The 25,748-nt window shown below is 43.8% G+C and overlaps 1 protein-coding gene across 3 annotated transcripts in view; it reads right to left on the bottom strand.

The window, feature by feature from the left end:
• The window catches only part of DUSP22 (dual specificity phosphatase 22), a 43,484-nt gene extending 18,716 nt beyond the window's left edge, over window positions 1-24,768 (bottom strand). Inside the window, exons 1-3 of one of the 3 annotated variants that reach the window (XM_059853500.1) lie at window positions 24,628-24,768; window positions 18,132-18,165; window positions 10,426-10,508 (exon numbers count right to left, since the gene is read on the bottom strand). In XM_059853500.1, the coding sequence (XP_059709483.1) occupies window positions 10,426-10,508; window positions 18,132-18,165; window positions 24,628-24,753 (243 nt within the window). In that variant the 5' untranslated portion in view covers window positions 24,754-24,768. Of the gene's footprint in view, window positions 1-10,425; window positions 10,509-18,131; window positions 18,166-24,169; window positions 24,478-24,627 lie in introns of those variants that run through there. The other 2 variants (XM_059853504.1, XM_059853507.1) reach the window with 2 other exon arrangements.
• Between the last annotated feature and the right edge of the window lie 980 nt (window positions 24,769-25,748).

The raw sequence follows: 25,748 nt of genomic DNA, 5'->3' as shown, positions 1-25,748 counted from the left end.
CAGTGGGTTTTCCAAGTAGTGTTTTTGCAGACGTTTTTCAGAATATCATCTTTGCTGCTGCTGTACATACATTTTTGAGGTTCTAGTTAGCACTGGAAGCCTGAATCTAGAGTGTCAGATTTTAAAAGTTGAGGAGAGGGGGAAAGAACCTGAAATTACAAAATTTCTGCTCTCCAATGGCAAAGAGTAGGGGGAAGGGTCTGTAAAAAAAAAAGTTCAAAAAGAGCAGTATTGTATTTTTGGCATTAAACTTCTCTATTTAAATTTATGTAAAGATACCATCAACGATTTCCAAGAATTTTTTTTTTAAACATAAAACCCTAAACTTATATTTGTGAACCAAGATGCAAATAGAAAACCTCCAGCACCTGGCAAGTTCTTTCAGGTTAGTCAAAAACCATGTGTTAATTTGAGTCGTCACATCAACAGATGAGGACAGGAGGACTTATTTTTGTTTAGGGGCATTTCAGCAAAAAAGCTATAGTGGGAAACAGCCGGCGCAAAGCTTCCTCAAGCCAAACCAATGAGAGTTTATAAAGGGTTTAGTCCAGTAATGCACCAAACTGAACCTGCTAAACTGAAAACCGTTCAACCGTTTGTTTGTCCTTTCAGTTACTTTCCGTAGCAATCACCATTAGTGCTGATTTTATTAATGACTCATAGAAAATGCATTTTTGTTTCAGCCCAGGATAACCACTAATTGACTTGAGCAAACAACACACTCAGGTTTGGCTTTGAAAAATATTATAAACAAAATTGCAATTACATGAACAATGTGAACAGCAGCAAATGGGATGCTTCTGCAATAGAACTCATACGTTTCATTCTTGCTATCAGGAGTAATACAATGTCAGAGTTTTTTACAACGCTGGTTCATAGTTTTCTTAGGATGTAGTCTCAGTAACACTTCTGAAAAGCTCCTTAAGGCTGGAATGTGTCAATCACAAATATAAAGTGTCCTGTTAAAACTCTCCTTCCCCATCTCTCCTCTCTAAAATTAAAAGAGGCAAATGTTGAAAATTTAAGGATTTTTTTTAATTGCACAGAGCTGTGGTTATTATTTCTAATTCTAACCCTGAATTCTCATTCTAACCTGTCTCATGAAAGAATGCAGAGTGGGAGAAAACACTAATGACTTTGTATTAAATTGCGGTTTATCTCCTTCAGGGAACACCAAGAGTATTTACAGGACTTCAGCTGAGAGGAAGGACTTGTTAGTATGCCTTGACTAACATGATTTATTCAAGCTCCCAGGCATGTCAGGGCATATCTGAGCACTACCAATCACACTTATTCCTGAACCCTCAAGGGGGTCCCTGAGTGCTAAAATAAAACAATACATCACAACTGCCTCTTTCTTTAAGGGAATGCTGGAACATGATCACTACACCTCTGGAATAAGCTCACTTTACTTTTTACAAGGGCACCTAGTGACAGGACAAAGGGCAATGGGTTCAATCTGAGAGAGAGGAAGTTTAGATTAGATACTAGAAATAAATTCTTTACTGTGAGGGTGATGAGACACTAGAGCAGGTTTCCCAGAGAAGCTGTGGATTCACCATCCTTGGAGATGTTTAAGGCCAGATTGGATGGTCTAGTGGAAAGTGTTCCTGCCCATCCATGCAGGGGGATTGGAACTAGATGATCTTTAAGGTCCCTTTGAACCCAAACCATTCTATGATTCTGTGATTAGAAGCATGGGTTAACACATTCCACATCATGTCCTCGGCAGAGGCAGGTCAGAGCACTTGTCCCGTTCTGGTTAACATCATAACCAAGCAATCAGAAACGCCAGACATCTACTGGTCTCAACATGCCTCATGCAAACAGCTCACCATTGAAAGCTCCAAGCAGTCCTCATCCTCTCCTCCCTGCCACCTGCCATGACAGGAACAAGCTTCCCTCGACACAGCTTATGTGTGATGAGCAAGTCAAACTGTGAACTAATTCAGTGCATCACCAGAGCAGCCTCTGCCAGGGGGACTCCATCATGAAGGCCTGGCTTGACACACTTTAAGAGCTGCTTTGTGGAAGTCTGTTGGTGGCTTCTTAGTGGGCTACTGGGGTAATATTTGAAAAATTAGTCAGAGCTTCCAACTTCACAAGCAGAATCTATGCCCCAGACAGGGCATTACTTCAAACTAGAATCATCTGGTGCCGCTACACCTGAAAGAAAAATGGTAGCTGTTTTGCTCAGCATGGTCTTCTGAAACATCTCATGAGGGGAAACCTTTACCATGAAAAGACAGTGAAACATCACAGAGGAAAGTTAAGGGGTTTTGTTAGAAGAAGTGCTTGTACACTTTCTCTCGAAGTTAACACAATGGCTGAAAACCAACAGCTTCTAACACTGGTGATACATGAGTTTAGTGCTATGGATGGAAATGCAACAGTCCAACTTGACTAAATTATTAATTTTAGAGCTGGTCTTTATACAACAGCCATGACCTTGCTATATGATATTAGCACCTCTGATTTTGAAGGCTGTCTTACCATCTCCCTCTTTAACAGTTCCTGTAAGTGTTTGGGTTGGACCTCAATGACAACAGAGCCTGCACATGTTGCTCAGTGATACCCAGCAGGGCCTTCAATTGTCATGTCATCAAGATGCAATTTTCATATATGAAAGGCCTTTTACAGTTCAGGACTTCTGCATGCTATCCAATATTGCAATGCAGTTTTAACAGATCGGCTGTTTTCACTTCCTGAGCAGCATCTCTCCAGAATAAACATATGTTGACGTTTTGTGTTTCAAAAAAAAATAAAAAATACAGCTGATTGGTTTCCCAGTATTTCCCTTTTTAGTTAGTTCATATTAAGTAGTGATATGCCTTTGAGTCCAGACAAATGCTTTCTGGACTACTATCTGTGTGAGGACAGTCCTCAGAGAGTGAAGGATGAACAGATCAAGGGCAGCCCTGCCTAGAAGGACTTGGGGGTGCTGGTGGATGAGAAGCTCAACACAGCCCAGCCATGTGCATTCAGTTGCCAGAAAAGTAATTCAAACTGAAAGAGAGTAGGTTTACATTAGATTAGATAGGAAGAAATTCTTTACTGTGATGGTGAGACACTGGAACAGGTTGTCCAGAGAAGCTGTGGATGCCCCATCCCTGGAAGTGTTCATGGCCAGGCTGGACCAGGCTCAGAGCAACCTAGTGTAGTGGAAGGTGTCCCTGTCCAAAGCAGGGGGTTGGAATGAGATGGTCTCTAAATCCCCTTCTAACCCAAGCCATTCTCTGAATCTATGACTACAAAACAAATCACTAAAGCAGCTTTCAGCACTTCCAAAGTTATCATCTGGGGAAACTGGGGGCATAACACAGGATTTCTTTTTTCTTTTTTTTTAAGGGTAATTCCTTTTATACATAAAAATATTACCTCAATCCAGAAAGTGCAGCCATGACAGAAAGAAGTTTCCCCAAACTTTTAATAGAAGGAAAGAATTAGAAAACTTAAGGGAGATAAGGCCAAAGTTATCATATTAAGTGCTAACTGCAGATATTATAGGTTTCTATAGTCAGAACCTAAATAGCTGCAAAAATGCAGTCCACAAACTGTGCTAACCAGATTACTTGCATTGTGCCAGAACTGCCAGTTCAGTTCTTCTAAAATAGCTGACATTGCTGTTCCAAAAAAACATACATGTATAGTCTAAAGATCACGGGTAAACATGCAAGATTATCAAGCTCAGCTAAAATTGCATTAAGACTTACAACATTCAGCCAGGCTTGAAAAATATGAAGCAAGATTCCATATTTTAATGCAAGCTGGTATTAATCCATTACCTATACCAGGTCTTCAGGCTATGACCATTTGATCTTATAAACATTTCTCAGTTTTTGATAGGTGTTCAGTCATTTAACTCCTCACTTTCTTCCAAAGATCTGAATTTAGCAGCCAGTTGTACGCTTTATTTTTAATTCATAATATTGATTCAGCACTTCCTCTTGTGATTTCCCCAGTTGCAAGCTTCTCATCCTTAATACCTTATAAAACAGGTATATCACAGCATTCAGCAGTGATTAATCTGGTGCAGAGAAGTTATACATCTTCTCCACAGCATCCTTATTTTTCCACAATTTCTATTCCTCACATTTACTGGTTCTGTTCCAGATACAGCATCTTTTCATTGCCTGTATTCTATTAATGCATTTGACTGTTTACTCAGGGAGTATGAAAGATTTTTCTAAAATATCATCACAAGGCTTTTTAACTGTTGTTCTCTTTCAGTTCCCTTTCAGATTAAGTATTTGAAACCCTACTTCTATTAGGATAAAAATTTTAGAATTTGAAAGGAAAAAAGTACCTAAAAGCGATTATAAAATCATAGATTGTGCCAAGTTGGAAGAGACCAATCAGGATCATTCAGTTCACCTCCCAGCCCTACACAGAACACCCCAAGAGTTACACCATGTTCCCTGAGAGTGCTGTCCAAACACTTCTTGAACTCTGACAGGTTTGGTACTGTGCCTACTTCCCTGGATATCCTGTTCCAGTGCTCAACTACCCTCTGGGCGAAAAACTTTCTTCCTGAAAACCAACCTAAACCTACCCTGACTCAGCTTTATGCTGTTTCCTCAAGTCCTGGTCATGAGAGTGAAGAGATCAGTACTAACCCCTCCACTTCCCCTCCTGAGGATGCTGAAGACCACAATGAGGTCACCCCTGAGTCTCCTCTTCTCCAGGCTGAACAGAACAAGTGACCTCAGCTATTCCTCAAAGGCTTTCCCTCAAGGCCTTTCACCATCCTCATGGCCCTTCTTCGGACACTCTCCAATAGCTCAATGTCTTTTTTATACTGGGCTGCCCAAAACCACACACAGTAGTTCAGTCAGCAACCAGCTTTTCTCTGCCTGCCCCATCCTTCCACCCACCCACCATATCAACACTTATTTAGGAAGTCAAATTCAGGAAAAAAGAGGGGAAAACCACTGCTCTGGAGACAGCATGTACCAGATTAAGATGATATTGTTAATGGCATCAAATTGGCATTTGTTAATAACAAATACAAAGGAAAAATGGATAACTGTCCTCTTGGGGTGCTCTGGCTAACTCTGCAGAATGAGGGGAAATAAATCAACATACTGAAAATAAAAATCAAACAAATATTCTGAAGCCACAGAAAACAAAGAAAGAAAACTGACGTGCATACAGAGGCAGCACACATGCAAAAAGCTAATCTTAATGCAGTTCCTCATTAACTAAGGGAACAACTGAGAGCTTCTGTGGCAGGGGACAGTACAGGCATGCCCACATGAACTCTCGTTGATTTAAAATCTACATTACTGTGATCATTATGATGTCTACCAGATGAGTGCAGCATTAAAGCTTCCTGCGACACAGCAGGAGTCAATCTGACAATGATAATGCTATAAATAAATTAATGTCAAAGGAGGCCACAATCACAGTGACTGGTAATGGGATTCATAGATTAACTAGATCAAATCTCTGGTGCAGGTCAAGAGCCGCAGCAGAATTACTGGTAACTGACAAATGTGTGGTGTACTGTGAGAAAGAAGCTGCTGGTTTCAGTCCATTTCCTGACTGATGGACAGATGTCTGCAATGCTCACAACAGTCACCACAACTGGCACCTCAAAGTGTCTCAGACAGACCAAGGACTGTGAAATGCTCTGGCTCTAAAAGGCAAAGCTGAAAGACCGCTATAACCCAGCCTCACCTGAATCAATTTCCACACAAAAATGCAGCATATGAGAAAACCCACCTTTACCTCTGAAAATATATTCCAGAAATTACTAACCCACACGCTCAAAGTCTTGCTTACTTCCAGTCTGAATCTGAGACACATCATTTGCCAGTCACAATGACATGCAGCTCTGATACGGACTTTCCACACAGAAATGGGACCCACAGAATGCCTATCCATCCCTGCCTCTCTTTGGGGATGACACCTCCCTTGGACAGGGTCCGAGCACCTGTTTGACAAGAACAACTCAGTATTCCTCCTTGTCCCAGGACTCACGCTGTCCTCCTTCCTGCTTTGCAAACAGCAACCACTGCCCAATGCAGCATAGGAAGCATTCTTCCTTCCACAGCATTTAAACCGGTGGTTGTGGGGAGGAATGAGGAGAGAATGAATAGGAATGCTTGTAAATTAAGCTTCTTGGACATGACTGTCCACCACAGCCTACACTTTCCAGAATAAGATGCAGCTCTTTTCAAGCTGCTGCACAATCCACATCAACAGTCTTTTTAGTTTGGGCCCACATTCATCTCCATAATAACCCCAGAAGAGGGTTAAACACCTGGAAAATCCAGAGACAAACACCTCAATGGACCTGCAACCATATTCTTCTGTTAAGATTAACAACATTTATCTTTACATACTTTAATTTGAGCAACTAGAACAAAAATTTTTGTCATCTGCAAATGTGCTGAGGGTGCACTCAATCCCTCTATGTCATTGATGAAGACATTTAACAGCAGAGCCTCCAATACAGACCCCTAAGGGGCACCACTCATGACTGGTTTCCATCTGGACATTGAGCTACTGACCCTCTGGGTGTGACCATAAAAGCAATTCTTCATCCACCAGACAGTCCAGCCATCACATTCATCTCTCCAATTTAGACAAGGATGTTGCAGGGTAGTATGTCAAAGGCTTTAGAGAAGTCCAGACACAAGACAACCTGGTGGATGGATCCTACAGGTCACTGCCAGACATGCTATTATCTAAAGCACACTTGGAGATATATTTCCCCATCCACCTTTCAGTGTCTCATATTCTGAATAGAAATTTTAAAACTTAAACTAACAGAGAAATAGAATAGAAAAAGCAGGTGGCAAGAAACCTAATTATTTTCCTCTGTTCATGGCTCTTATGTGGATTTATAAAACATCTGTGAGTGTCCCATGGGCAGCCATCCAAAGTGCTCTGGAGGAAACAACTTGATTCACCAAGGCTGCTGCCCCTGTGCATCTGAGGGAGCACACATGGTGCTGTTGGACACTGCTTTCACTCATTACATCCGAAATAACAAACCTGGCTCCATATGGCATGCACACCTTTCCCCTGGACATGCTACCTGCTACCCATAGGGTTTTCCATGAGATAGGTATTTGTACCACAGGAGCCATAAACATGCATCTTTAAACTACAAAATTTTCACCAAATTGGTTAAGATGCTGTATAATAATGGTGCACTTTGTTGGAACAATAGCTTTAGAATGCTCTCTGAATATATTTCAAAGTTAGTTTTCTTAGAGGAAAAACTTCTTTGAAACATTTTATACAAAAAGAACTAAAGGGCAATATGGCAAGACAGTTCAGGCCAGATTTTGGCAAAATTTTTCCAGTGTAAATCACTTGAAATCTTACAAACAATTCTATGTCTTGCACTTAATGCAAGCTAGCCATATCTAAAGCTGTAAGAAGTCTTAGAATCCAATTAATTTTATACCTACTTTTTCCTGTTATTTCAGCTTGAAATGACTTCCTAAACTTTGATTATGAGCCATCATGAATCAGACATCCATAAGGGTTTGTAAATGGTGATTGAGATAATGTCAGAAAACTAATTTCTATAAGAAAACTTTCTTTTTAAGTATATATATATAAGTAGGCACATGTAACCTAAACCAATATAACACTTAGTTGTGAAATTCTTCGATCATTTTCTAATAGCTTACTAACTTAGGAGGAACTGAAGCAACCTATACCCAAAACCTAAGTCACACAGGAAAGCAGACTTTTTAAAAGGTACTGTGAGCATTTCAAACAACCAGGTAAAAACAGTCTGTAACATCACAGAGAGGGACAATGCCTTGAGTTACTACAGTAGAAAACAGTTTTACAATCTGTAGCAAGTTGGTGTTCACCGCATAGACTGATGTTTGTTTCCATTTCTTCAGTATTGCATTCTTGACTATGAATGACAGAGAGATTGGGCATTTTCATTCTCTACCCACAAGACCCACTGGGTATAGAATCAGTACATCTGTTACACCACTTTAAGTGCTCCATTCAGAGGTATTATGGCATCAAAACAGTGATGAAACTTTGAAATCTGACAAGCAAGATGTGGTTAATTTGTGACTTCTGAGAGCTAAAGTATGCATCCATATTCTTTGTTCCATACAGAGGCAGAAAACACCAAATTCTCTTTGATAACATGCTACTGAAACAGTACTGGCTTTTCAATGTCTAAAACCACTTACCTTTCTTAGCATGCATAAAAAGCTTTGTCTAATGAATTATTTGTAGAATTTCCTTCAGGTTCCTACATCTCCTACAGGACTAGGGAATACTGGAGATAAAATATTTTTAATTAAAGATAAAGGCAACTACTGCAGAAGCAAAGGCAGCTTTTTACAGGTGATCAGCATTAATATAAATGCATACACATGAAACAGGGAATCTCAAGGAAGAGATATTCCCTTATCACTGCAATTGCATCTCTTGAAGTCTGAATAATATCAGATGATTTTATGAACACAAAAGTAATCACTTTCCATGAGTGAAATTTGGGGAGAAAGGTGGTGAGGGATACACATAGGGAAAACATTCCTATTAGATTTCAGTGGACATGAGAACAATCCCCAAGCACAATGTGGACACACAAGCTGTAAACAAACCCACCTAAAACCTGGCACGGATGCAAATAACAAAGGAAGTAACCAAACTTAACAGAAGTTTTTTAGGCTCTTGTTCCTAAACAGAAGCATTCAGTCACAAACAATCACCGCAGTAAGACCATGACTGATAAAGTAATCAAAAATAGCTCAGCTCCCAAACAAATGGAATTTGAAATCCTTACATCACTTTAGGAACTGGGGAGGAGTTTTAAAGGAACTATACTGTATGCAGAGAAAATCAAAGGCACAGTTGGAAGCAGGGGTGATTAAAGCAAGTCCATCTTCAATCAGTCACATTGTCCATGTGCCACTGTTACTTTTGAGACACTGCCATGAACCAGACTGGGAAGAGATCTGGGTAAACATAATCCTTCATGTCTTTTGTGGTGGTAACTAGAGGAAGAAATGGTGACCTGGTTATATTTAAACCACAAAAGCTCCCAGTTCTATTTACCATGCAGCCTCACAAACAGGTGCATCACCACAAGCAAGGAGGTGGTGTGTGGGCTGCCAAAACTGCCACCACCACCACCAGAAGCACTGGCCTGAAGCTGCAGCTGATCTGTACCACAATCAGTCTTCCTAGTTTTCTAATCATGATGAAACAAAACAAAATTCCATTCATTTTAAAGACCAGCACCCTAGAGGCAACATGACATCTCCTTTGCTCAGCACTAATGTTTATCTCTTCAACTAAAAGCACTCTTAAAATTCAGTCTTAGACTGAATTCAGCTTCAGACTTAACAAGCATCAGGCACAACACAAGTCAAATGGACAGCGTAACAAAGTCAAGAGCTAAACCACATTTTCTTTTATGAAGCACAATTATAAATCTGCTTCAGCACTTTTATAAATTCAAGGTCAACCCAGAGTTCACTATTACCTTGATACTGGGGTTGATTGTGACTGGGGACACCTCTTGACTTTGGCTTACCTATTGACTTGCCTGGGAGAAGTGAAAATTCTGTAGTTTAAGAACTGAAATCACTGGAGACATTTTGCATGAAGAAAAAGAAAAGCAGAGATTCCCAGCAGCATATGAGGGCTAATACCAACTGCCTTACCCACGATTTTGCCACATTTCATGAGAAGTGGAACACAGGGAAGGAATGAACAAATTTTAGAGGATAATAGTTCCTGACATCAATCAAATAGCCAGCTTTTAAAATGTAGCAAAGCCCAGGCAGACTCCCCTCAAAGGTAAGCTGATGTAAAGAAGAAATTATAGAATTCCAGCAAAGGAGACCTGTATCCTCTTCCCAGATCCTTCCCTGCTCAAGATAACATAGTAAATACAGGTCTTTAGATGAGCTTCCCTTCAGTGAAATGGGAATAATACTTTATGTAAAGTTTTGGAGACTACAGATGCCCTGCTATTTTATATCTATTGTGTGAGGATCACTGATTCCTTCCACATTCCAAGCCTAAATAAGGCAATTTCACATAGAAAAGGACTGAAAACCTATCTGCCATAAAGATTCAAGGAAGGGGCCCAAGTACACAAAAGGGTTAGTACTGGGGAAGGAATGCTGTTTATGTGATGCTTAAACTCCACACAGGAAGAAACTTACCTTTACTATTAAATCAATAATATAATCCCATTATTGTGTTATACAGATTGACAGTGTCGTTCTCTTCCCTTGTCAGTTACATTTCTTCTTGTTGTAACAGCAGCAACAACAAAACCTATGGCTGGATCTCAAAACTACAGCTTTCAAGAACATCAGTCTCAAAACAACAATTGCACAGAACAAAAAAATTAACCCCAAGAGGACTGTGACAGTCAACTGCAAAGGAAGGATTTACTGTGGAGTCCTCCACAACTCTTACCTCAAGCATAGGGCGGGCACTGTCATGGATTGAAAGAATGTGCGTAATGTTATTCTTACTCAATTGCTCTACATCTCGGGCATCTGTGATAGAGGGAAAAAAGGAAGATAATTTTTTTAATCTCTTGAAATAGCATTTCCATTGTGCATGTTGAAAAGTTACTTATTGTTGATACATTTCCTTTTGAAGCTGCATAAATTCAGGCAAAACCTCAAATGCAGCTGTTCTAGAACATCATCATCAGAGTGGGTAACGGGAAGACACACTTGTAACTCCAAAACAAATTATATACTATATAAAGACCAAGCTTAAGTGACTCAGGAATGTGTTCTCAAGTCAGAAGTTTCATGTATTTTGCATCTGAAGTGTAAGCCTGTGCGTGCCTGTGTGCAGGTGATGGCCATCTGAACATGCACTCAGAGCTGTACAAGAAATATCTGACCTCCTCTCTACCCACAAATCACCCTTCAGGGAATACATTTTCACTTGGGAAACAGACCCTGTGATATCCAGGTCTGAGAAGGGAAGCCAACCATATCAGTTGAATTGAGGTCTCTGCAGACAAGCCAAGACAATAACAATATTCTTACTTTCTGTGAACCAGCAGAGAAAAATGTGCATTTAGCCAATACAAATGATAATTTTAAGTCTAAAGAGAGACAGGTGATAAAGATATCAAATGTATGAAAACGCAAAATGCTACAGCAAGGAAATGCAGTTGTGAAAAGGTGGTTCCTAGACCTGTAACCAAGGGGTTTCAGACATTCAAAACTGGAAAGAAAACTGAGGTGACCGAAAATTTGATGCTAGATACAGCAACACCATGGGCTTGATTCTATGAGAAAAAAGGGTAAAACAGACTGTCATCAGTGAGCAACCTTCCCCATACTAAACTATCAGCAGGTCAAAAACAACCTGAAAGAACCACCAATACAGGTAAAAGTTAGCTTGTGCCCATCTACTTTTGACCTTTTTGCTTGAGAATGGCACAGCACACCATGGTAAGTACAGCAGTGGTTTTGTGATGGGAACACCTGCCTTCGAAACCTGCCCATACAATCTTTTCACATTAGCCTGGTTGCACACAAAAAGAGAGCACTGACCACAAAGGTTTCGAACCGGCTCTCTCTAGGTACAAAAATAATAGCATCACCTGTACGTTCTTTATGTACATGCAAGAGTTCAATTAGCATCTCTTGGGTCGTCTTATCCACCTATTATAAAGTTTCAATGCCTTTTCTACATCACAAAGAAGAGCTGGACATTTAATTATACTGCCCCACAGAAGATCCAAGTGAGCACAGGAACAAGCAATGAAATTTAAACCCAATCCAATTATAAAAGCTTCTCTACAGCTAATAAAATGAAGAAAAGAGTCAAAACTGCAAAGATTTTACTCACTACTGCTCAACTCTGCATGATCAACACAAATGCCTAATCCTTTAGGAGAGACTTAACACAAATTCTGTCTGAAACAGAATTAAAGCCTAGCTTCACAGAACAAATAAAATTTCCTAAAAATCTCAGAGAAAACATTTCAAAGAAGAACTGCTAATGCTTGCCAGGTGATGCTCTCTTATCCACCTGACCTTCAGATTTTTTTAACAGTTTGTAGGACAGTCTCAATTCGTTAGGGAATGCCTAAGCAGGCAAGGATTTGGAAACCCAGAAACCAGCCTAAGTGCCCCTAAAAAAATCACTGTTTTCTGTCTTACAAAGACTAAGGGCAGACTTCAGAGCCTGCTGGCTGGAACTCATGGTGTTAAGGTACACCTAGCACAACAAGACCCCAATCTCTAATTGTCAGTATGACCTACATGGTAAGAAATGTCTTGCCACACAAGGCAAACTGCTTTAAAAGAAGATACGATCCAAATTAAATGCTGACTGCTTTGAATCAGTTTGAAAGGCCAAATGGACATAGTACATCTCAAAAAGACTGAAATACCTTAGTTCTTCAGTTAACAGAGACTCGGGCTAAAGGAATTTCAGCAAATCAAAACTATACACTGAGATTTCAGATATTCCTAGAAACAAGCTGGAAATGGCCATCCCAGACCTATGTCACTGGGTAGCCAGCAAGTCCTTGGTACATTTGAAAAATAAGCATTCAATTCACTAAAGCAGAGGAGAAAAAGCTTCCCATCTACTATCTGGATCTAAGCTTCAAACAGTTTAATAAGGGGAAATTCCCCTGGTTCCCCAGCACCTGCCTTAAGTCTCTACAGATACTACAGATAAGGCTATTTAAACAGCAGTACAAATAAGATATCCTGTCACTCACAGTCTTGTACCATAAATAACAAAAAAAAAATTTAGAAGTGAGGTAAAGACCCACCGAAAACCAAAGAACCACCACCACAGCAATTCTAACTTCTTTGCTGTAGCACAGTGCTGCACAAGCACATCCAAGCTCACATTTTGAAATCACAGTGTGAAACACCCCATTTTCAAATGTTATGATTAAACCTACCTATCAGAGCCCCCTCCTGTGCATCCTCTAAAGGGTGCCTCAAATGTGGTATTATTCTTCAACAACAGCTTACCTAACATTCTGTTTCATACAGCAAAATGCTTCTCAGCTAATGAAGATGTGGACTTTTGAGTAAAGCCTTTGGGAAATTCTCTCTTCACACAAAATGACACAATTCACACTGGGGAAGTCTTCCTCTCTCCCTCTCACATTTAGCCTATTTTCCCTCAGTTTCATATGATGACTCCAAGCTTAACCTCTACTCACGCAGAGGGCTGCAAACACTTATATAGAAAAGCAATGCCAAAGTCACCAAAATGGGACTGGGGCCTCAGAATTTGCCTTCCTGCAGCTCTGGGAAGCCTTACTGCCTGGCTGGGCAGAAAATCACCTAGTGCAGTGCGCTTCCATCCCCCATCAGCAAAAGAAAGACACAGGTCCAACCACTGCAGTTAAGGAACATCAATGACTGAACAACTCCAATAGTACAGTGGTGAAGTCTCAAATGTGCCTACAACCATTCTCTTTCTTCAGTACTTTAGTGCCTCCACAGAAATGCAAGGTGAGGGATAAGGACTTCCTCTCAGACAAGGCAAGCCAGCCCAGGATGTACAACAGTATTAAGTCTCAATCTGCAGATGTATAGAAAATTTCACCATCATCAGGTCTTTTTGGTTTTGTTATATAAAGCAAATTTTTGTCTACACTTTGTCTTCTGCTTTGGAGAGAGCTAGATAGAGAGGCAGCCACCTAAAGAACATCCTCTGCAGTGGTTCAGAGCACTAAGAGCTATTACTGAGAATGGCTTCCCATCAGGAGAGCTTTGTTCCTGAATCCAGTTATGTGCAGCTACAGACACACACACACACAAACTGTGTACATGAACAAAAACTCCATCTCTCCTGTCCCCACTTCACACTTTGTTCTGAAATATATTTTGTCCCATCCTCTCAGAAGGACCTTTTTGGGAAACAAGAAAGGTGGGGAAAAGAGGCCAGTACTCTGTTTAATGGAGTACCAATAGTCTTCCTTCAAAAGGTGAAGCTGAAAAAGGAAATGGTATCTCCATCCTCTCCTGTTTTCAGTATCTGATATAAAGCCTTAGGAAATGGAACTTAAAAAAAATAGTAAGCAGACGAGAACAGGAATTAACTGACTTTAGAAACACAGCATAACTACTTGGTGGGCATTGCCTTCTTATACACTTAGTAATGGGAAGGGCAGAAAGTTCCCCAAGACTCTCCAGACCATCCATAGCAATACTGGACTATTTGGGGAAATTAAACCTCATATTGTGGCTTTCCCCTTCAAATTAAAAACCCCCCAAATATTCCATGGAAAAAACCCTGAATGATTACAAACAAGGAAGAACACAAGCTCTTTAATATTCAAGGTAGAAACACTCTTGATTCTCCGGTTTCTGCTACTGCCACACCTCTTGGTCTGGAAGCAAACTGAACATCCCCAAAGAATCTCTCATCAGAAGAAACAGATTTTGTTTTCCCTTTGTGCAGAGAAACAGGCTGTCCTGTCAATCCCTTAAGGAACAAAGCAACCATTTTTGTTGTGAGCACAGGTGACTTTCAAGGGCCATCAGGGCCATCAGGTTTCCAGTGCAGAAGACAAGTGGACATGCAGTCCCACAATAAATTCTTTGTCTTTTGAGAGGACCACATTTCATCTGTAAGGTACTAACAAAACAAAACAAATGTTCTCCAAAACCAGAGGCAGAAATAAGAGTTAACTCCCTCTTTCTTTTCCCTCATTTTTCCCTCTTAGCCTGCTACTCTGCCACTTGCAAAGAAATAACTACTCCTTCACTTTCACAGAAAAAACCCGAGTGCTGTTTCCTTCTGGGCTTTCAGACCAGACTCAGTCTTGTATTTTATATGGACATCTATGGTTCTTCTTGAATTTTTCTGCCCTCTAGCTGTGCAATCTCAAATATAACCTCTCAGGAGCATACTACACTTTTCATGTGCTACTGATGAGCTGAATCATGCTTATAGAGCCTGTAAGATAAATAGCACTTGAACACATGCCAAGATCTGTGCTTATTCAGGAAAGGTTTTCAGAGACATACTCAAGCTCTGTCGACTTAGGGGGATTTCAGGAGATACTTCAGTGCTTTCCATAATCAGCACTACATGTAACTTTCTACCCTCAAGACCCTTAAGGTGATTATTAAAGCCCCTCTCAAGCCTATGTGCTTAGAGGTTTGTACAGCACCAAACAAAGCAGAACCAGCAAACTCAGCTCCCATTTCTGCCACAGGTTCATTTCACAAGCTGTTTCTGGGCCTCAGTTTATCTCCCAGTCAAATGCAGAATTTGCACTGCTCAGTCATAGACTGTATTTAAATTTACTAGGTCTACAAGCAGAAATATAGCTGAATGGTGAATAATAATTCCCCAATCAGAGCAATTCCTAAATGCCTTCTCCAGACAACAGCCCTCCAGAATAAGTGTTTAACACCTCAAACATCCTACTTTCACTCAGCAGAAAGGCACCCATCTAGAAGAACTGTGCCTTTCCCCAGCCTGCCAGTGTTCCCAGAGGTCTCCCATGCAGCAGCAAGACAGGAGTGTGAGTAGGATTCTTTGATTTAGCTCTGGAAACTGTGCATGCCCAGGTTTCCTGAGGAGCCACTGGGGAAAGACTATCCTCCAGAGGGCAGATCAGAGTGATTTACAGACATTCCCCTGACTCAACCTCAGGAGAAGCTGCCTTCTCTCCACCCCAGCTCAGGGACTCAGACAGTGCCTCGAATTCTCAGCCCTGTGTCTGGGCAAGACGCACAACATCAGGGATTCAGTGTTTCCTCCTCCTCTTACTGACAAGATGCACCTTTATTCAATTTCAAGCTATCAATCTTAAGCTGAAAAATGGGAGACTGATCAAAAATTCATATGGAAATAATTTTGTAAACCCTTGCCTTTATGAGTAGCTAGTCATTTCAGCTGTCCAAATCAGGATACTCTGAGCAATCCCAGCTGCACATGCTGCTGAGTATTTCTCAGTCAGTGATCCCCTTCGTGGCAGTCTCAACGGTCACTAGTCACTTTTTTAAAAAGTCTCACAAATCAGAACACGCCAAGAACATCAGGATCAAACTCCTCCAGAAAAATACACTGGAAATTAACCAACAACCTGCTCCTAAATGGGATGACTTGACAGAAACCTGGCTGCAACTGCTCCTAAGCAGTGAGGCAAGGGGATGTTGAGGGACAAGGAATGCAGAAAAGGGTAACAATTGTAAAAGCACGCTCTCATATTAGTGAAGTAGTGCAACACCTATCTTTTCCTCTCCAGGTGTGATAGCTTATCTGAGATTATAACAGGTACTTGTGAGGGTAGAACGTAATGATTAAATGCAATATGAGCAAAGGTCATAGCAGTAAATAAACGGACATTTTTATTTGTGTTTTTAATTAATTTAAAAACCAGACTCCATAAAACAAGCACTGGGGTTAAACTCATCTTTCCTCTCTTTTCCAGAGGTAAACAGAAGCATTACACGCTCTGCTTCTTTTTCAGCGAGGTTCCCAGAGACACTTCCCAGCCACAGCACCTCCACGTGCCTTCCCCTGCTCTCCACATGGGCGTGACCTGCCGTGCCATTCCAGGGCCGCTCCCAAGGCACAAGGGGAGACAGGGCCACAGGCCTGTCATGGGCAGAGATGCTGACTCACTCTGCAACCCTGGCCAAGTCCCCTGCTCTGAAAACAGAGCTGCACCAGCAAACAGATGCTCCTGCTGAGTTTCACTCCCCTGGGCAAGGGTTTACCAGCGGGATGGCCACGGCGAGATGGACTGATTGGGAGCCATGCTACCAGGGCCCATCCTGCCCACCCTACCTGAAACTTAAAGGACTCCACGATCCAATATCTTCCCAATTCCACCCCTTGCCTGAATTACTTCAGGAAGAGAAAAGAAAATAAAAAGAGGAAGCAACATGGCTGCTACCAAGTTTTAATTTTGTCATCAGGAAATGCAGTGGTCCATCCAAATGGCATTCAAAACTACCCTTTTGGCCTTAATTTCTTTTTTTTTTCCTATATTTTTCTTTTTTCTCCTTTCATTATCAGCATGAAATCACCTCTATGCTCTCATTTTCCTTACCATGGCATGATTAACTCCCTCACAGAGTAGCCATTGTACTCGTGTTTATGGTGCGGCAAAAGGCAGCTTTTAACCTCACATGTACCTCCGGGCTGCCTCCCAAACTTATCAGCTCCATGTCAAAAGGGGCAGCAAGCACTGGATCCACGGTACGGGTCAGCAGATCCAGAAGCAGGTAAATCAGGCAAAAACCCCCGAACTCACAGGTTTTGGGATGGGGAGGCATGGAAGGAAGAGTGGGCAAGAGGCAGTGAGAAGGTGCAGCACTATCTAAATCCAGTGTAGATGTTGCCAGCTTTAACAGACTGGGTGTGGTAGCAGACAGCCCAGGAAGGACAGGATATCTATTGCAGGAGCCCATGTGAGCCCTGCTCTGCTGTTTTACCCAAGCATAGGAAATATGGGGTCTTCATCTATCAAAAACACTGTACACGCACAACTGGTTTACTTCTGAGTAGGGAGAGTCAGCCAGAGCTGCTGCTAAGAGAGTGTTTTGGGAAGAGGGGATTTATTTGGATGTCTGCATAAGGTTTCCTGTGATTTCTAAATGTGTCTGTTTTTCTGTACACAAAAAATAAACCTCATGCACAAAGGAAAAAAAAACCATAGAAACTTACATCTGCAACAGAGACAGTGTGAGTATCAGTGGTGAGGCTGCAACCAGCAGACATATCAGTCTCACAAGCGGTGACAACAGAACTCTTTAGCAGTTGTTATAAATAACCAAAATAATGAAAGCAATGAGCAGGAGGTATAGTAAGCCTTTGCTTATAAGGAGGACTTGCAATAAGCCTTACAAAGAATCTGCCTGGCTCACAGGCTTGCTTGCCAAGCACAGGAATCGTTTAAGGCAGGCCAATGTTTAGGAAATCCAGCTGAAGCATGCTCCAAGGAGATGGTATTCATTTTACTTTTCTCAAAGTACTTGCAGCACAGCACACAGATGAGAGAGCAAACGAGTTCTTCTTTAAGTGCTACCAGGTGAATCCAGACATGAAGCAAGAAGGGGTTAAAAAGCTACAGAGATGCCAGAGAATTCTGAGTGCCTGCAAAACAGCACCTTAAGACCCCTGCTAAGTAATCCTAGAGATAATAATAAAACTAATCTTACCTTTAAAGTTGCCAATGAACAAGCCAGGCAGAATCTGTGAGAAAGAAATATAGTATCAAATATAGATATCTTGTGGTAAGACAATTTGACAAAGTTCAATTTGCATACAGGATGGAGCATACTACTTTAGCAGACTATTGTGAAAAGCAATCTAAAACATTCTGACAACTTTTGCAACCTTCTCAGACCAGATAGCTCTAGGCATGCTGAGCTTTGACAGCATTCCTTGGCAGAAGGGGGTTGTTAATCGCAGGGATTCTTTCACTTAATGGAGGCTCTCCAAGGACAGCAAATGTAGTTTACAAATTATGAAGCAGCCTCACAACACAGTCCTCCCCTGCCCCCCGCAGCAGTGTAACAGCTACCCTCATGGAACTAATGATGAAACTTCACACAGCAAAGGTGATTTGCCTAAAGTTGCTAAGGAAGCTGGACAAAGCCCTGCAAAATGACATCCTTCGAGGCTTTTGAAGTGCAAAGCCATGCAAGTCAGGGCTGCAGCACTGCAGAGCTCTTAGAGGAAATCACTGCAAACAGAGACTTGTGTGTTCACATAGCAAGGGAACTGCTGAAAGTCTGTGAAATGCATGTTTCTCTCCCAGATCTACCCCTTCACCCCACACTCTCTGACACTTGCACAGGTGTCAGTTACAGGACGTTCTTTAACTTCACTTCAGTCTCTTTCCATAACAAGTACCAAGTACCAGGAGTTTCAAGGAGTTCCAAGGTCTGCCCAAGGACCAGCATGTGCTTGAGGGCACGTGCATGCACAGACACAGAGGCAGGTGACACTAGTACTACCCCTCCTACCCTCTCATAACCCTCCCAAACTTGGGAACAGCAGTACAGACATCAAAAAACCGCCAGGTACACCAAGCTGCTGGCCAAGATTTTTGGTCTCTGCCACCTAAAGTCTCTGACCCACACCCACATCCTTTGAGGAGATCAGAACTGTGGTGGTGAAACAATACGATCCATTTTTCTTCAGTCCATGCATAGCATACCACCAATACAGATATATCAGCACTAACTTCCTATAGCCTTAGCAACACCCCAGTGTCACCACAACAGCAGCAACAGCCTCTCAGGCACAGCTATTTAAAGGGAAAACTCCACCCATTTAGCTCAATCCGGCAGCCGTGATGTCCCAAAAGTCATGAAGGACTTTTCATCAGGGATCATTGCCACAGACTGTGTTTCACTGCAGCTCTCCTGCTGAAAGGTGACCCAGCTCACCATGCACAGGTTAGCAGGGCCAGCAGAAGAGCCTGTAAAACTTCTGACCTGCCCTAACTTCATGGCTTTCATCTGGTCAAAGCATCATGTTCGCTGGTATTTATCAAGCCTTGCGGGAAACAGAAAGGCTGCAGCACCTCTTGCACTCCTTGCATCTTTGGTTTGTGCAAACATTGCTTCCTTTAGGCTTTGCTGGGTGATCGCTCTCTACCTGCTGTGTCACACCAGCTATAAATACAGGGCTCAATTCTCCCCCCGATACAAAAAGAGATTCTCCAGGACCCTAGTTGTACCTTATTGCTTGTAGACACTTTCATGAAAATTAAGGGCTGATTGACAGCACCAGTTCATCAAGAAAACAGTTCTTTAGTACAGGCACCTGAACATTTTGCAAAGATAAGCTCAGATAGCTTTCTCCCTTTTCCTTCTGTCTTCATTTGTACAAATTCAACATTCTTACAAAGACAGCAAAAATGCCCAGGCCAGTTTCCAATGCCAGGGTATTGCGTAGGGTAAAGAGCCTTTACAACATCCTGCTGTCCCCTTCCATGTGCACAAGATTCAAGATTTCAAGGGCCAATTCAGTATTTCAAGCACTCTCGATGACACTGCTAGAAGTGCAGGTCTAATGCTGCATCCTAGATTAGGAAAAATAAGCCTGTAGCTGTTCCAGACAGGACAGCACTCAAGTGTCACTGCCAAAGAGGCTAAATTCTGCAAACAAAATCATGTTCTAAAGCAAAAGGGACTCAAGCTATGAATGAATTTCACTAACAAGATCACCCCAGTGAACTCCCTCAACTTCAGTACAAAAAATGAAAAAAAAATTTAAAAGCTTTCTGGAATTTTAAAATAGATGTCTGGTATTTCCTATCTGCAGCATAAATCTTCCATCACACCACTACTGCTGTAGACTACAGCATTTTAAACTCCAGGACATTATTTCTGCATCAAATGTGCATTCTCAAGAGAGAATAAAAGCCTAATTTCAATTCACAGTCATTAAGGTTTGACACTAGAAATTAAAGATAGTGAGAAACACTGGGGGAGTTGCAGAAATGAGGTTTCTTGTTGGCAAAGGAGGAAAAATCCAGAAGTCTGCATTTGTGCATCAGGAAGCAATGCTGTATGATAGACAGGTAATTAGGACACTGTGCAACCAAGGACAGATGTTATCCCTGTTGTACTAGTCATTCTAGAAGCAAGAAACATTACTATGGGTGAAAGCTACCTGAAAAGAAGTGAATCTTCATGTCATGCTGACTAATACTTCAGCACTCAGCTATGGCTGGGAACTTTCAGCTGTGTCATCTCACACTGCCTTCAGTAACTGCAAATCCGGGCTGTGCAAAATGAAGGCTGATGGCAGCTAGGGGCGTGTGAGAGAGAAGGGGTGGGAGTCAGAAGAGTAGAAAAATAAGGTGGTTGTTTTTGTGAACTTCTCAACCACTGCTATATGAATAAAAACAGTAGCCTCTTTATATGATCTGAAATATTGAGAAAATGACCACAGACCGAGTAACCGATGTAAAGAATGCACAGCCAAGGGACAGGGACACCAGCGTCTGTCCTAGCTTGTACCTCACATGACAGCAGTTCACGTTCTTCACCTTGCACAAAGACTGATCCCAGGAACAGACAGCAGTTGCTAATGCTTCTGTCAGTCCTCTCTGACAATCCACCTCTGTGGAAAATGGCTTAAAGGGCTACTTTGCTGCTGTTTCCCCTGTCAACAAATGCTTATAAATAAAGCACCTAACTCCTTGCCTAACACTGCTTCTAGTTGTGTTAATCCTGATGGGCACTCCAGAGAAGTCCATGGGGCTTTCACAGAGATGTCGGGGCACTGCAAAAGGAGAAGACAAGCCTACCTTTGTCCAGTAGTACACGAGAGTGGCATACATCAGCAAGAGGGATTTGCTGCTGACATGAACTGGCACAGCTTCTCTGAATTCCCTAAAATTAGCTACTTCAGCTGTAACTAGCCACACTGGATTAAATTTCTTATTAAATTTCTTACTCACTCCTACAACAAACAGGGCTTATCTGCCCTTCTCATAGAGATAATACTCGAATGTTCTGAAGAGTTTACATGAATAACTGTCAGTTAACTTTAACAGCACTAAACAACAACTAAACCCCAGGAAGAGCTCTTCACCAAGATCCTGTTCACAGATAGTCAAATCTGGTCACCATCTCAGCCGCCAGACTTCAGCTCCTGGAAAACATCGTTCTACATTTCAACCACAGACTTCAACTTGAACTTTGAATACAAGTCAAAATCAGACAGATTAACCATGAACACAAATCAGACTGCTGAGACAATTTCCTAAGTCAGACCCCATTACTCATTCTGTAAAATATACATCTTAAAAATACAAGAAAAAGGGGTGAAGTACTGAAAATTAATACTAGGCAGGTCAATGCACATTCACAAGCTGATTCTCCTTCTCTGAACAGAATAAAAAAGGTATTAATGAACAAATGCTTTCAGTTTAATTTGGGAAATGTTAGAAGGCTAGGAATGGGCTTTAGAAAAAAAACTGGGCCAGGCTAATTTTACAGAGAAAAATAGCAAAGATAAAGATAAACCTCACCTAAAAAGAATGCCAGGCCTCCAGCCCTTATCACTATAATGACCACATAAAGTCACATGCAATTGCTATTTGCTATGAAATACATCAGTATAATGGGACAGAAAAATAAAGAGGGGACCATGCCATTGAGAAAGAATCAGCATCCAGAGGCTGTAGCAGTCCCTGGAGCTCTTTCTTACCACACCCATTCCAGGCCATCATTAATCCTCTTCCCTTGGCATCTGTACAAAGGGACGCCTTAAATGAAATAATCCACCATCAAATAAGCTGATTATTTTTTCCTACCATCCGTATACAGCTCTACCACAAGAAACACACTTCAGCTGGAAACTAAGGCAATTTGTAGTGACTGACTACACTGCATCAAGCAAATACCACCTGCATCTGCACTGATGGCTCCTTGCTTCCCCTTGCCCCTCCAGCTTCACCAGCTCATGAGATCGGGAGGAAGAGAAGATCCAGGGGCACATTCGGAAGGTGGCAAGTTCCAGACCAACAAGTGGGAGCCCTACAAATATAAACCCTGATGGCCAGTACCCAACATGACTGTAGCCTCCTGAAAGGAGCCAGCCCTTCCCAAACTGCTGAAGAGCTCAACCTCTTGGATACAGCTGTAAGAAAGGGGAGAAAAATCCAAGTAGTGTTATGCTTGTCCTGAAAGCACCAGGTAGTAAATGTCAGGGCAACATTTAACAGAATTAAAATGACCAAACTGGCCAGTCACAAATTGCCAATTCCTACCCACATAGTACCACAGTAAAATGTAATGCAGCTTCAAAGGGCTGAGAGTCATCCTTTTGGTTTTGTTTTTTTTCCTCTCCAGACTGCAACTTAAGCATCCCATTTTGCGTCCCTCTAAAAGCTCTGATAATTTCAAGCATTCCAAGAAAAATACTACAAATATACCAGAGGCCTCAAAGGAGTTTCTCTAGCTGTATTTCTTCCTAATTGGCCATTTCTAGAAGGCTAATATCAATGAGTGGCTAATATCACAGCATTATTCCCAGACTTTGAAAGCAAAAACTGAGAAAAGGACCAAGGGAGGTTCTACCTCCTACGCACTAACTCGATTCCTCAGCAGCCAGGTCTTTTCCCTGCCAAAGGTTTCTATTTCAATGTCTCTATCCATAGGATGGAAAGGCTTCCCCTTTCAGGCAGCACACTAAGCACTCTGGATGTTCATCAATCTGATGATCCTTCCAGGGGCAAGGATGTCAGACTAGGACAAAATGTGAGGAGCTATTTCTAGCTGTTCTCCTCTGCTTTGTCAGAGGCCACACAGCAAAGCTACTCCCAGAGCACTCAAAGCAGGATGTAAGAGAGAGGAGATGACTCAACTTCTGTTCCTCATAGTAAGCTGTATATAAAAGGCTAGTTACCACCACACTTTCAAACCTGGGTTTTAAACAGAGATGGAGATACTGAGAAAAATCACAGTGGCCCCTAGGTAACCACCATGACATGCCAGGGGAATCGGGGCGTACAATAAGCCCCCTACTGCCAAAAGGCCAACACCCTTTGCAAAACAGATCCATTTTCTTTCCTCTTCCTCACTGCGATCTCCACTGGGACCGAGCGCTTTCCTGACCCACAGGCACCGGTCGGGCCCAGCCCTGAAGCGACAGCCCATGTCCAGCGGCTGCTCCGCGCCTCGGGAGCGGAGCGAGCAGTGCCCAAGCCACCCGGCTCAGCGCGGCGCTCGCTGATAGCCCCACGCCCCGGCTCCTGCCGCACCTCAGGGGCTGCCGGCTCTGCCCCACGGCAACCCCCGGGGCTGGAGGACACAGAGAGGGCACTGAAGTCCGGCGCCGGGGGCACGGCGGCCCTCGCCGACCGCCGGGAACTCGCTTCGCCCGGGAAGGGGAAGCCCAGGCATTTCACCGAAACCAGGGCCCCCCTCACGCCCGCCCGCGCTGCGGCTGGGGAGGAGAGGGCGGCGCGCCCCGAGGGACCGGCGCGGCCGCGGTCTCCGTCCGTCCGTCCGCCCTCGCCCCGAGGCGGGGGACTCCCAAAACCCAAGGGAAAAGCCCTCCTGCCCTGGCCTTTGTTCCGGGAGCGGGTGCCCGCGGCGCAGGGGCGAGACAAAGGCGGGGGCGCCGCGGCACCCCGCCCGCCCCGAGGCGGGGAGGGACAGCCGCCCCCGGCCCCGCTGCGCTGGCCCGCACACATGCACTCGCGCACGGCGACAACGACGAGCGGGGTTACCTTGTTCATCCCATTCCCCATGGCTTAAGCGACCCGCACGCCAGCACCGCGGGAGAAGCCGTCGGCCGCTGCTGCCAGCGGCGGGTCGGCGTTCATGGGACAGTGCTTGCCGAGGGGGGACTGGGGACGGGCTAATGGCTAATTAAGGGCGGCCGCTGCTGGCCGCTGCTCGCCGCTGTCGGACAGGGCGAGGCGCATCCCTCTCGCCCTGGCCGCAGCCGTCGCCCTCCTGGATGCCGGGCGGCTGGGGGCGGGTTTCCGCTCGGCCGCCCCCGGGAGCGGCGAGAGCCGCGGGGCCGCGCTGCCAGGAACCACCTCCCGCCGCCACCGCCCCACGCGCGGTGCGGCCCCCGCGGGCCGCCCTGGGGCTTGTAGTCCGCGCCGCCGCGCCGCGCCGCCGCCGCCTGCCTCAAGGAACTACGCATCCCAGCGACCCCCGCGCCGCAGACCTGCCCCACCTGCCGCGGCCGGCGGCGCCCGGCGGGCGTTCCGGGCAGGATGAATAAGCGCCGTCCGCGGTAACTGAGGGGCGGCGGCAGCGCTCCTGTGGGTCGCTCTGGCTCCTGTGGGTCGCTCCTCGGCATGGACCGCCCGCCGCCAGTGCGCCCAGGGAGGGCAGGGCTGCGGCATGCGGTGCGGGAGCGGGCAGGTGCTGCCCGCCCGCCTCCGTCATCCCGAAACCCGTTTGGTTTCGGCTCTGGAAGGACTCCGGCAGGCGGCACCAGGCCTTGGGCACCGGGGGCTGTTGCCACAGCTGCCCGCTCCCAGCCCGTGCCGTTCCGGTGTGCCGTTGCCCATCCCTGAAGCTGAGCCTCGCCCGGCCGCCTGTGGCCTGTCAGGGCACCTGCGGTGGCTCCTGCTCTTGTCATCCCAACCACGCTGCGGGCAAGCTGGCATCGCAGGTAGACAAAGGACATTCGTGTCCTTAAACAGATGGACACACAGGAGAGAGCAAATAGTTTGATGCAAACATCACAAGATCGTAGTGACTGAGGTGGGAAGACACCTCTGGAGTCTGCCTGGTCCAACCATCTTCCTCAAGCAGGGAAAGATGCTTTTTGCTGAGCCGTGGCAGGCATGGCTTCAAAGCCATGCTCACTACTTCCACCCTCTTGCTTTGCTCCCTAATGCACAGTTCAGCGTGACATGATAGAGTCACATCCCTCTACCCATGGGATGTGTTTTTCGAGGAGTGGTGATGGGGATCTGGTGGTTAGTGAGGGAAATTTTAGCCCAAGAGTTAATTTGATAGGGGATAGACAGGGCTCAAATATGCAGAGACAGGATACTACTGCATAAGGTCTCTCCCAATAACCAGAAAAACCTGAAATCCTTAGTGGCTCAAATGTAAGACAAAGGAGGATGCTGCTGTGTGCCCATCATCAGAGTCCCTGTGCATTTATACCTGTGTCAGTGGTAGATGTGTGTAAAAAGTGAAGATGTCATTTTTTTGGACACACCTTGGTAGGACTGGGCAGGTCAGGGGCATCTGCAGTCCAGTGAAAGGGTGAAAGATGGAGAACATGGTAAAGCCAATGGGCAGCAAGGCCTGGTATGAAATAATGGATTAATGAACTCT

Source organism: Haemorhous mexicanus, chromosome 1, assembly GCF_027477595.1.
Source record: "Haemorhous mexicanus isolate bHaeMex1 chromosome 1, bHaeMex1.pri, whole genome shotgun sequence".
Taxonomy (NCBI): domain Eukaryota; kingdom Metazoa; phylum Chordata; class Aves; order Passeriformes; family Fringillidae; genus Haemorhous; species Haemorhous mexicanus.
Note: the sequence above shows the minus strand (reverse complement) of the source record. Positions and strands in the feature narration are given on the sequence as shown.